Source organism: Psammomys obesus, unplaced genomic scaffold, assembly GCF_907164565.1.
Source record: "Psammomys obesus unplaced genomic scaffold, mPsaObe1.curated_primary_1811, whole genome shotgun sequence".
Taxonomy (NCBI): Eukaryota; Metazoa; Chordata; class Mammalia; order Rodentia; family Muridae; genus Psammomys; species Psammomys obesus.
In genome coordinates this window covers 12,698,234-12,711,494 of record NW_026591086.1, presented here as the reverse complement: position 1 = coordinate 12,711,494, position 13,261 = coordinate 12,698,234, and the positions used below count along the sequence as shown (strand labels likewise).

Here is a 13,261-nt window from a genome sequence, read left to right as displayed (position 1 = left end):
AAAGTATCGTGGAAACTTCTCTCCGCATGGAGAAGTTATTGGGCTGCTGGGTGCTGCTACGGGCGGGAGCCGGAGTCCTTGGTCGGCCAGACCAGACAGGGACACTTGTTCCCCAAAAACAACAAAGCCAAGTATGAACTGGTTAATTAACTTTTTGGTTACTTGTCCAGATATCCATTTTCTTTTTTTTTTTTTTTTTTTTTTAATTTTTTTCAGATATCCATTTTCTTAACATTTGAGTTCCCTATAATGGTTTGTTAAGAACTAGGTAAAAGAGGGGAACTTTGCTAGTTAACAGATGTATTTTTTTAGAGAAGTTAAGATTCACGGGGAAATTCAGTGAAGATGCACATATTCCTGTACTTTCCCTCCATCATCATCATCCTGTACTGAAGTGTGTGCTTATTAGAACTGATTAACCTGTGGTGATATACCATGTTACCCATGCCCGTATCTTATCTTAATGTTTATTCTTGGTGCTTATATACATATATATAATGATATACATCCACCCTTGTTGCATGACCCAGCCTTCTAGAAAGATGAGTAAAAATGAGTGGACATGGGTAGGGAAAAAACCCTTCCTCTTCAGAGCTGATTCATGTTTCCTGCTGTCTGAATCAGGAGAGTTCAGCACAACAGATGAAACCAAGTTTGTCACTGTAATCCCAGCACTCTGGGAGGCAGAGGCAGGTGGATCTGTGTGAGTTCGAGGCCAGCCTGGTCTACAAAGACAAGGCTACACAGAGAAACCCTGTCTTGAAAAACCAAATCAAAACAAACAAAACAAAAAACTCCAAAACAAAACCCCACCAAGCTTGTCTACAGAGAGTGCTCATTTTCCTCTCAACATCCGAAGATGTTCAACAATGAACCATCCTCACTTAGGGCCAAATGGCTGAAATCTTGAGATTAATTGAATCAGTATAACTTTCATCCCAAATCCCAAACTGTACCAGAGAACCACTTTACAATTTCCCGTACAGGTTTTTTGAGACAAGGTTTCTCTGTGTAACAGCTCTTGCTCTCCTGGAACTCCTGTAGACCAGGCTGGCCTCAAACTCACAACAATCTGCCTGTCTCTGCCTCCCAGGTTCTGGGATTAAAGGCACCACCACCCAGCTCATGTACAGGTTTTTTATAGCGTGTATTTATTTCTGTGGGATTTGTCTGCATGGGAGAGGTGCTCGTGTGCCACACTATACACATGGACCTCAGAGGACATTTTGCGGAGGTCATTTTTCTTCTGTCATAGTCCACAGTGTGGACTATGGGGATTGAGTTCATGTCACCATCATCAGACTTGGTGGCCATTTTATTCGTTCTGCTTTGTTCTGAAATTCCTTTCACTATATAGTCAAGGATCTGGCTTTACCAGACTGGAAGTCTTTAAGCAGTGGGGTGCCGTTGGGCTACCAAGTGGCAATGCTAGCTGTGTTTCTTCAACACTTCTGACAGTGTCACTAGTATAAGAGTGGGTGGGGGCTGAACACTTTCTCTTCTCACCTAAGAGAATGACACGCCCTACACGGGTAACTTCTTGTAAAGGTCAGGGAGACCAGCTGTCAGCAGGTGGCTTTCAAATTGGATGGTCACACCTGTTAGACACATTTGGCCTCACTAAACTGTCAGCAGGGAAAATTCAACATTGGCCAAGGTTTTAGAGTCTGGTGGAGGCACATCAGGATTCACTGGTGCACTGACTTTACATACTTGCTTTTTCCTTACAGTCTGTGGCAATAGGGAAGACAAGAATAGCACCTTTGCCTCAGGCCCTTGAGAGCCCACCCTGCCCTTTCATGGCTGTGACAGCACAAAGTCCATCTGGTTACATCTTTCACTTTTGGATGCTGTTGTGCCCACTTACTTTCTTTAGGAACCAGGGAATAACTCTTGCCTTATTTAATACCCATTACCCAAGGCCTGAAGGCTTCTATGAACTTAGGGGTGGCACAGCCTTCTGCCCTCATTAAGCCAATCAAAAGAGCCAAATTAGTGGGATGATGGCGGCGCATACCTTTATTCCCAGTGCTGGGGGTGGGGGGTGCAGAGAAAGGTGCATCTCTGGGATGGAGGCCAGCTTGGTCTACAGAGTGAGCTCCAGGACAGCCATGGCTACACAGAAACCCTGTCTCCTAAAACAAACAAAGCCAAATTAAAGGGCTGGTGAGATGGCTCAGTGGTTCTCAACCTGTGGATCGAAACCGCTTTGGGGATTGCATATCATATACCCTGCATGTCAGATGTTTATGTTACAATTGATAACAGCACAATTGCAGTTAGGAAGTAGCAGCGAAACAATTTTATGGTTGGGGGTCACTATAGCAGGAGGAACTGTATTAAAAGGGTTGAAGCATCAGGAAGGTTGAGAGCCTCTGCTCTAGTGGCCCCCAGAAGTGGGTGGGAAGTTGACCATTTTTCTCCCCAAGTTGATCTGGCCCAGCATGTGCCATGAAGCCATCATCCTTCTGCACCTCCCTCCACAAGTTCACCCAGGACCAGGGCATTGTCCAGTGGTGAGAGAAGCCTTAGGAGTCACCGATCCTGCTTTCTTAACTGCACATGGTGAACTTCCCTCGATGCCGCTACTCACAGATCTCCATGCCTCTCCTTTTCAGTTTGATTGAGGTATAACCAGAGTATATTCGAAACGCATGTGAATCTCACACATAACAGAAACAAGTACTTTGAGCAGTCTTGGTATACCCCTTGTGAGATTATTGCTACGTCAGCTAACTTTTTTGCCACTTCAAAAGCTTCCTCTTGTCCCTAGGAAACCCACGGATTTGGGGAGTGGATTTCATATAATATTTCACAACCCCTTTACAATCCTGAGGATAGAACCCTGGCTTTTGAGCATCTTTTTGATATATATATTGTTTTTGGATTTTAGAGACAGGGTTTCTCTGTGTATCCCTGGCTGTCCTGGACTCACTTTGTAGACCAGGCTGGCCTCACACTCACAGAGATCTGCCTGCTTCTGTCTCCTAGAGTGCTGATCTGCCTGTGCCACCAGGCCCGGCATTGTTTTTACTCTTACTGCTTACAAAGCATGGGGTCTAGGATGGATTAAAGCTGTTCCTGCTTGCTGAGTTTAGTTCTTAGTGACTCACTTGACACTTCCAAGAAGCTGAGAGCAGGAGGAGATGGAAGCTCAGAGACCACATGACTGCGCCAAGACATGGCCCGTCCCTGGTTGTCTAGTTTATAAAACATTTGAGTCAACTGGGTGCACACCTGTAATCCCGTCACTCGGGGAGGTAGAGGCAGGTGGGTCTATGTGAGTTGGAGGACAGCCAAGGCTACACAGAGAAACCTGTCTCGAAAAACAAAAACAACCCATCAATCAAGCACATTTGAGTCATTCCAACAGTAGCTTCCCTCCTAAAGCCTATGGTCTTCCCAGCCAGGTTGACTGCTGTTGCTGTGATAAAACACCTTTAACAAAAGCAAATTAGAAGATTAATTTAGATTACACTTGCAGGTTACAGTCAGTCATCGAAGGAAGTCAGGGCTGGAATGTATGCAGGAACTAAAAACCAGGAATCGTGGAGAAATGCTGTTTGCTAGCTTGCTCGTAGACCCCTGCTTAGCTAGCTTTCTTTTTTTTAAATTTTATTTTTATTTTTTATTAATTACACTTTATTTACTTTGTATCCCCCTATAAGCCCCTCCCTCCTCCCTTCCCAGTCCCACCTTCCCATCCCCTTCTTCACGCATGCCCCTCCCCAAGTCCACTGATAGGGGAGGTCCTCCTCTCCTTCCTTCTGATCTTAGTCTATCAGATCTCATCAGGAGTGGCTGCATTGTCATCTTCTGTGGCCTGGTAAGGCTGCTCCCTCCTCAGGGGGAGGTGATCAAAGAGGCCAATCAGTTCATGTCAGAGGCAGTCCCTCTTCCTATTACTATGGAACCCACTTGGACACTAAACCGCCATGGGCTACATCTGTGCAGGGGTTCTAGGTTATCTCTATGCCTGGTACTTGGTTGGAGTATGAGTCTCTGGGAAGACCCCTGTGTTCAAATTTCTGGTTCTGTTGCTCTCCTTGTGGAGTTCCTGTCCTCTCCAGGTCTTACTATTTCCCACTTCTTTCATAAGAATCCATGCACTCTGCCCAACAGTTGGCCATAAGTATCAGCATCTGCTTTGATAGTCTGCAGGGTAGAGCCTTTCAGAGGTCCTCTGTGGCAGGTTCCTAGCTTGTTTCCTGTTTTCTTCTTCTGATGCCCTTCCTCTTTGCCTTCCGGGATGGGGATTGAGCATTTTAGTCAGAGCAAGCTTTCTTATACACCCCAGAACCACATGTCATGTCATGAAGCAACCACAATAGGCTGTGCTCTCCTCCATTGAGTGCTGGGGAAGAGTACCCTGAAGCTGGGCTGAATAACTGAGAGTAGCTTGGCATTCTTTCTATAAGTTGATTATCCCTGGTGTTAGTTATAGTGACGGAAAGTTAACATCATTAACTGCAAAGGTCATTTGAAAAGACAGAAGAGAAAGGGAGATGGAAGGAGAGAGTTCACCAGTGCTTTGTAGTGTTTTCTTTGGCCAGTAGGATCATATGCGGTTTTATTTTTCTTAACTACACAATCATTTTATCCAAATAGAGCACTCCATTGTTCTTCCTTCCTCTCTTATTTCCTTCTTTTTTCTTCCTCCTACTCTCTCTTTAAAGACAGGGTTTCTCTGTCATTGTAGCCCTGTCTGTCCTGGACTCACTCTGTAGACCAGGCTGTCCTTGAACTCAGAGATCCACGTGCCTTTGCCTCCCAAGTGCTAGGATTAGACATGTACCACCATGCATTATGTGTTAGAGACGTTTTTCCAGCTGGGAGAAGCAGCTAGAACCATATTTTCTATACCATTAGATTTTTAATTCTTTCTTTTGAGATACACTTTTTTGAAGACCCAGGCTGGCCTCCAAGCTGTAGCAATCCCCTTGTCTCAGCTTCCCTGCTGATGTTACTACAAACATGAGCTTCCATACCCAGTTCTCCTGAGATAATTTTACACTTTGGAAAGGCTCCAGAAATTATGTAGTGTTCAGGTGCATCTTTCATCCAGCTTCCCTCATGTTATTATCTTACCTAGCCATTTCTGATAATCATAGCTGGTAATTTAACATTGGCACAACACCATTGCCTGAATTACACACCTTATTCGTATTCTATATTCTATAGCTTCACCACAATTATCCCTTTCCTGTTCCAGGAATCAATCCAAGACGCCACATTGCAGCAAGATGTCATGGTTTGGTAGTCTCCAGTACGAAACAGCTTCTCTGTCTTTCCTTGTTTTTCACTACTTTGAAATTCTTGTGAAGATTTACTTTTTATTTTAAAAATTTATGTATACATGTGTGCCATTTATGTGAGTACCCAGAAAGGTCAGAAGACAGAGTTGGAGCCCCTGGAACTGGAGTTTCAGGTGTTTGTGAGCTGCGTGTTGGGAACTGAACTGGAGTCTCCTGAAAGAACAGCAAGTTCTCTTGGCCCCCGAGCCAACTCTCAAGCCCTGAAATGATGCTTTTGAAAAATGCTGCTCAGTGGTTTGTAGGATGTCTATCCATTTGTGTGTGTGTGTGTGTTTTGAGACAGTGTTTCTCCTTGTAGACCAGGCTGGCCTCAAACTCTCGGAGATCCACCTGCCTCTGCCTCCCTGAGTGCTGGGATCATAGGTGTGCACCATCATGTCTGGCTGGCAGCAGCGGCTTCTTCTTCCTCCTCCTTCTCCTTCTCCTCCTCCTTCTTTTTCATGACTAGAAATAGGTTTGTATTTTTGGTAAGAATGCCACAGAAGGAGTATTATTCCCTTAAGCCATCAAGGCAGGAATTTCATGACGATGGGCTGTTGAGTTAGATCACATGGTATTTCCTCAATCCCCCCTTTTTGAGACAAGGTCTTGCTGCTAGCCCAGGTTGGCCTTACACAGATTGCAATATTCCTGCCTCAGCCTTGCAAGTACCAGGCTTTCAGGTGTGTATCAAAGTGCCTGACTACCTCCTTTTTATTGGTAATTATCTTGGGGCGCTAATCTGGAGCTATGCAAATTGCCATTTCTTCTGGAACTTTTGCCAGCTCCTCAGTAGCCACCCTTTTACCTTGCCTGCTTCAATTATTACTGTGATGGCCTAATGATGTCTTATCTTTCCTCATTTTTTTCTACACGTTTTTTGGAATTCTTAAGTAAGATAGAAGGTGGCCCCCTTTTTTTATTTATTTACCCAATATAGTATATATGCAATTTATATACCTAAAATGTATTTATTCAATTATGTAGGTTTGATCCGATAATATCTTTATTTGTTCAGTTCTTAGGGTGTGTATCATGATTTAAATGGCAGATTAATTTTTCCAGTTTAATGTTTGGATGGTCAGTTAATTGATCCAGTTCTTGTTGGATATTTAGGGTTTTTTTTTTTCCAGTTGTTTGATACTATTAGTGCTGCCTGATGTGTATGTCTTTGAATTTGTGTTTCCATAAACTAGTTTCTAACTAGTTTGGATGTTTGAAAATTTTGTGCTCCTGGCTGCTGTGTCAACATGGAAATCACTCCATGTGTCAGACCCATCTGACACCAGAGACACAGTAGTCTGCAGTCTGCAATTCTGAATCCAGTAAGTCTGACCTGTGACTTAACTAAACTTCTCAAAAAAACCTGAACAACACATTACGATAAAGTTACTGCTATTGAGGAAGTAGCTTCCGGTAGGAGCAAGCCCATTTCCGCTCACTCGTGTCTCCAACTCTCCAGCTTCGGGGACATCCCAACCGGAAATGCTTGCTCTCTGTCGAAAGCCACGTCTGTTCTGGCCTCCGTCCCGCCCCCACGCCGGGGAAGCGTTTCCGGGGTCAGGGCGCTCGGGCCCGCCTCGCCGCGGCTGCGGCGCTGGAAGCCCCGGTCCTCCCGGAAGTGCCCGGCTCTGCCTGTCGGGGTCCGGTTCTACGCTGCTGAGGGGCCCAGGGCGGCGGGGATGGCGGAGGCGGCGCTGCTGCTGCTGCCGGAGGCCACGGCCGAGCGGGACGCCCGCGAGAAGCTGTCTCTCTGGGATCGGAGACCCGATTCGATGGCGCCGCTGACGGACAGGCAGACGGACTCGGTGCTGGAGCTGAAGGCGGCGGTGGAGAACCTGCCGGTGCCTGCCGAGGTGAGGCGAGGGCGTGGGCAGCGCCCGGCCGCCCGCCCTGTGCGGGGATCCGGCCGGTCCTGAGCCGCCGCGGCGGATCCGGCGGGAGGGGCCTGCGTGTGCCCCGCTGTCAGCCTCGCACTGCCCGCGACCCTGGCCGGCCCCGTGTGTGGACATCCACAGCCCTCTCCCGGCGGCGTGGGACGGTTGGCCTGAGCCTTGCTCCGGGCGTCTTGCTCCAGGTGTTGCGGTGTCAGCTTGGTCCTGCTCCCCAGGAGCCCGCGGTGCTGTGCTCCGGAACCCGGCAGTGTGTGTTACTGCGTCCAGGAATTCTCTGGCTTGCTCGCTCCTGAGTCCCGAGGGGCACTTAGAGGGGATCAGAACGGGTCCCGAGTGACAGTTTGATTCATCACACGCCAAGCTGGGAACTCTTGGCGTGGGTTATGGAAGATTTATTTAACCTATAGAAAGCAATAAAAAAAGAATTGTTTTTGCATGTTGACGCAGTTATTAAGTAGCACTTTTGGGTTTTGGTGTCAACCTTTCCTGATTACCACTGGAACAGTATGTATGTTACTTTTTGTGTGATCCGGTTATAATGATTAAGAGTACTTTTTGTGAATCGTTTAAATGTTTGGCAGGCTCTTCTAGTTTCGAGGCTCGAGTTTTGAGTTACTTTATTAGCAGTGGTGATGATTTTTTGATGCCGGAAGCATCAATTTCTATATGATTTGGAACTCTGGCATCTTCACCTCCGCCGTCACATGTGGAGGTGTGAATAGAAAGTTCTCCGCAACGTTGTGTGCTGTGCTGTAAAAATAGGCGTTCTTAGGTGTGTTTCCCTGCCCACCTCCAGGATGTGATTCAGGAAATAGGTCTAAAGTAAATGAGGGAGCAAGTGGAAAGTTCTTTGACCTGGCTATGTTTTATGTTCTGGATTTATAGGTAGGTGTGGTGTGTGTGTGTGTGTGTTTTGCTGGGTATTAAGCAAAATATTGTTATATTGTTATATTGTTATATTACAGGTTTACATCTCAGCCCAGAAACTGGTTTATGTATTTTCCCAATGTGTTTATAATTTGTGTGCCCCGTTATTGAAGCCGATGTCTAGACTTCACCGAGTTGCGGTAGTGAGACATAGCACTACAAGAAACGTTATTGTTATCACCAAGGGTTATGAACTGAGTTTTTGTCCTTACTGAGTAGGGAGAGGGTTAGAAGTAAATGGGTTATCTTATTATTTTACACCATTCTTCCATATTTTTGCAACAATACTTACCATTTGTTCATGTTGCCATTTAACTTGTATTGCCACATGCTTACACTGGTAGGAATTAGGGATAGAAACATAAATAGGAAAGATGAAATGTCCAGCTTTAATGAAGTGATGTAATTATGGAGAGCATAAGCCTATAATAAGAGAAAAAAACCAAACTAACAAACCAAGAAGGTACAGTGATCCATTCACTATATAAGGAAAAGAAAAAAAAAGGATGGTGGGATCAGAATGGATGAAGCATGCCTTTTTATGGGAGGCCTAAAAGTAAGGGCAAACCTAAAAGTGAAGGGAAGGCCTTCTAAAGTAAAGGACAGTCCAGCGTGAGAACTGACATGGAATGCATGAAGCCAGCCTGGGAAAGGCTAGATCAGTCACATGCTACTGAAAGAAAGAGCAGAGTAAATTCCTGGGTGGATGATGAACTTTAACAAGTCCAAGTATTCGGGGAGGTCTCAGTGTTAGAAAAAAAGCTGTTTATACCAATTTGGCGGGTTCTTGGAGGGGGCGTGTCCTCATTGTTTTCCTTTCCCTGTATGAGAGTGTCTATGTCTGCTGAGATGACTTTGATGTCCACTTATCCCCATTAACATGCTTTTAACGTTGCTGTTGAGAAAAGAATGCATCAGTTTAGTTTGTCTATATAGTGTATTTCCGTAGACTTCTCTGTGGCGCTTCACGAAGCTTTTAAGAAATGAGTTATTTCTTAATCTATTGGAACCAGGCCAATTTAGTGGTCTAGATGGTGTTTAGCTAATGCTCAGTAAACATCATAAAGATGTCTTTAGAAAGCAGCTTTCTCACTTATAAAAAAGCACTGTTGGGGCTGGAGAGATAGCCCAGAGGTTAAAAGTATTTGATGTTCTTGCAGAGGAACCAGGTTCAATTCCTAGCAGTTGTGTTGTGGCTCACAACACACTTGTAACTCTCTGGGCACTAAACATGCATGTGGTGCAAATACATACATGCAGGCAAAACACTCACACAAAATGAGTTAATCTAATAAATGCCTTATCTTGGAAAGTTGCACCTTTTTTTTTAAACATATATATTGCATTAGGTAAATGCATTGGACTGGTTTGCAGTAGACTGGTTTCTTGTAGTCAAGGCAAATTTCTTATAATAGCGAGGATCTTTTTCTGCTAACCACTTCTTGTTAAAGTGCTAAAATAATTTACTTTGAAATCTATCTGTAGTTTATTGCCATAACTTTTTTTTTGGTAGGTGTGTGGCCTTGGACATGATAATTAACTTCTGTGTACTTATTATTATTATTTTTTTTTGTTATAAAATAGAGGCTTATCTCCTCGGGAGTTGTGAGAATTAAAGGCAATCATAAATGTGCGTAAATGGTGCATGGCAAACTTCTTGCTAACATTACATTATTCATGGGATCGCTTTCAAGCAATGAATGTTTTAAAAGAGTAGATTGGAATCTTGAGCTAGGATAGGTATCACTAAAACTCAAGATAAGAAAAAAACTGTTTTGGTGTCTTTAGGAAGGTTCTGAGACTCCAGCTTCAATGATACCCTCTATATAAACAGAGAAAGAGTTGTCAGTTCAATTGGAGAAAGGCTTGATCAGATTGATTCTAAAAGTCATTTTCTCCAGTCCAGGATTTTCCCAAGAAATAAGGCTTATGAGAAGAAGGGACATTTGTCTTTTCCTGGTCTGGCTAGGCTGGTGAGGTAGTGCTGTGTATTATTGTGATTATTATTTGGTATGTTCATGTCCATTTGCATAAGCTGTAGTGTAGCTTTCCAACATGGTCAACAAAGTCTGTGCTCTTCTCTGTGTGGTGGGTGTCTGCTCTGTCCTGAAGCCCTGACTGAGTCATTCTGTCAGAATGAGAAGTCACACTGGCAGGCTAGGGACACCATCACACCCCTGCTTTGACTTGCCACTCTAGTCCATCTATTTTGTGAAAAGAACTTAGTGGGACAGAAGTACCCAAAGAGGTAATTTTCTCTTACGCTGTTAAAAGCAACTTGCTTTGTTCTTTAATATATTTTAGTTTTTTCTACTTTGAGAGAATTTTTTTTTTTTTTAGTAAAGGAAGGGACCAGGGACCCTTCTGCTTCTGATACATATGTATGATTAAAGGTGCATCCACCTGCCTGGCTGTAGGTTTTATTTTTGATTATGTATGTATGTATGTATGTATGTATGTATGTATGTATGTATGTATGTGTGTCTGTGTGTGAGTTTGTACATGAGTGTGAATGCCCACGAGGTCAGGAGAGGGTGTTGGAGTCACTGGAGCTGGAGTTACAGGTTGTGAACCACCTTGCATGGGTGCTAGGAACTGAACTGGCATTCTTAAGTGTTGAGCCCTTTCTCCTGCCCCATAATTAAAGCCTTAGTGGTTGAAGTAATCAAATTGAATGCTGTTGGATAAATGATATTTATATTTATTTACAATTGTATTTATTTGAGATTAGATTATAGAATGTTTCTGAAATATCTTGAGCAGATTTTCAGGGATCTAGAGTTTTATCTGGTTAAAGTAATTTAGAAAATAACTTTTTTTTTTTTTTTTTTGGTTTAAAATAAGCTGAGCACATGTCTTCGACCCTCTTGGATCCATTTGAAATAGTGGAAGTTAATGTATAGCACACTTAAAAAGTCAATGTAAAGACTTAACCAAACAAAATATAAATATTATGAATTTTGATAGTCTAAATAGTTGGGAGTTTTCTGTTGTCCACAGAGGCCAGAAGAGGGAATCAAAGCCAGGTCCTCTACAAAAGCAACAAGTGCTTGTAACCATTGAACCATCTCTAACCCCACCCCCAGGTTTAATTTGCATGGTTATCCTGCAGTGGGAAGTATGATGTAGTTGAGAATACTTACGCTTTCTGGCGAGATGGTTTAGTGAGTAAAAGTCTTTGTGATCAAGTTGATTGAACCGGAGTTCAATCTCTGGAACCCACATGGTGGAAGGAGAGAACTGACCTTTTAAGTTGTTCTCTGATGTGCATGGGAGATCAAACCAGATGATAAATAAATGTAGAATATTTACGCTTTTGTAAATTATCTGGCTTTTGCATCTTTGTGTGCAAGCAGCATGCATTTCTGTTTCTTCGTCTAGGTGTGAGCCTGCATGTTTACGGGACGCATCTGAGCTGGATGCATTACTTCTTCCTCTTTCCGTCTTACCTGCCTTATCTGTGATCTGTTGTTACAGGTCTAACTTTTATTCTGCAATATCGCAAAGGCAGCTTAGTTACAAGTCTGTTCCCAAGAAGCACTGTCAATTCAGATCACTACATTTATTCCGTTGCTGCTCCTAAGGAGGAGTAATAAAGAATTTTGATTGCTGTCAATAGGAGCAGTAAAAAGTACTTCTCCTGTCAGTAGTATTTTCTGAGTGGCAGGTCTTCCGTTAAATGTTCTCTATGTTGCACTGTCTGGGGTGTGTGCACGGTCCTCTCTCTATGGAGACAGCTCCTTGTTGGTTAATTGGGGTGCTTCCACAGTGCAGGTGCTCTTTATTTCAGTTACAGACAGCTCTGTCTTCAGAACCCCTAATGGCAGCATGTAGTTGGTGATACTTTAGACTCAAGATAGGTTTCACGGAGTTTGAGAAACTTAATTCTTGCTGGGCCACAGTACTTTCATATCAGGGCTTACGCTACTTTTCAGGAAGAGTTTACATGCTTTGTGATGTCCTGAGAAGACATTTGCATTTTGCTAGGACTTCCTGGCCAATGAGAGTGACTCATTTGTGTACAAGGAGCTTCCTGATCATGATTAGAATTGTTGGCTGTTGTTTGCCAGCCCCCAGAGAAGCCAGTGCTTTCGTACTTGCACCCCACATGTCCTATTGCTATGGCCACTGGATCTGTATGTGATAAAAGAAGAATTGAGGAATACAGTCATTAATTTCCCTAATGACACCAGCTTGTACAACAGCAGGAGGCTTTAAACCAGGCTTCGCGGTAGTGTATTTACCATATGAGTACAGCCGCATGTGAACACAGATGTAATCTCCCCATATAAAAGACTCCTGTTTCTAGATTAGTGGTGGGTGTTTCTGCATCTAGCTTATTTGGGCTTTAAAGAAGAAGTCCTGTCTTCAGATGGGATGTCTGCATTTAGAAAGATGAAAGCAATTGTCTAAGGCCTTGAGTCATGTCTTAATTGGAAGACTTTAAATGCCATGAGCTTAAAACTAGAATTGAGCCCAGCAGTGGGCCCTGTTGCTTCCTCTGTCATCCGCTTCCAGTTTCTTTTAGATCTGAAAACAGCTCGTCTGGAAAGGGATCTCAGGTAAATCAATACCAGAGTCAAAGTACTGTTAGTGGAGAGTGGGAGTGCTGTCCTGGTGGCACAGGGGAGCCTTATTCCCGGGACTCTTTGGGAGCTGATAGAAACTCTGAGATTCTCTTCTGTTGCTTAATTTCACAAGATGCCGGTGGAGGTGGTGTGGACTGTGGATGGGGGTGGTAGGAGGAGGTAGTTGGTTGATTACTGATTGTGATTTGTTAATTCTGTTGAGTGTTGAGGCCTGTGTGTTAGACCCTGCAGAGAACACACGACTTGCACCAGTATACAGGTTTTCCTTTTGTCTAATGGTGGTTTACAGAAGTTCAAGTGAGAAAATGCATGTAGTTCCACACAGGTTCACCCCCACTGTTAGAAAGCTGACTCAGCCATCAGGCCTTGCTACGGAGGGACACTGCTGTCTTCTTTACATCTTGAGTTTGTTCTGGAGAGGCCTAGTGGAGAATGTTAGTATTGTGTGACCTCTCCTCTCCTCTCCTCTCCTCTCCTCTCCTCTCCTCTCCTCTCCTCTCCTCTCCTCTCCTCTCCTCTCCTCTCCTCTCCTCTCCTCTCCTCTCCTCTCCTCTCC

The 13,261-nt window shown here is 44.0% G+C and overlaps 1 protein-coding gene across 1 annotated transcript in view; it reads left to right on the top strand.

Moving 5' to 3' along the window:
- Positions 1–6,865: 6,865 nt before the first annotated feature.
- Positions 6,866–13,261, top strand: part of Cog3 (component of oligomeric golgi complex 3) — a 51,877-nt gene continuing 45,481 nt past the window's right edge. Inside the window, exon 1 of the mRNA XM_055609686.1 lies at positions 6,866–7,150. Coding sequence (XP_055465661.1) covers positions 6,977–7,150 — 174 coding nt within the window. The 5' untranslated portion in view covers positions 6,866–6,976. The remainder of the gene's footprint in view (positions 7,151–13,261) is intronic.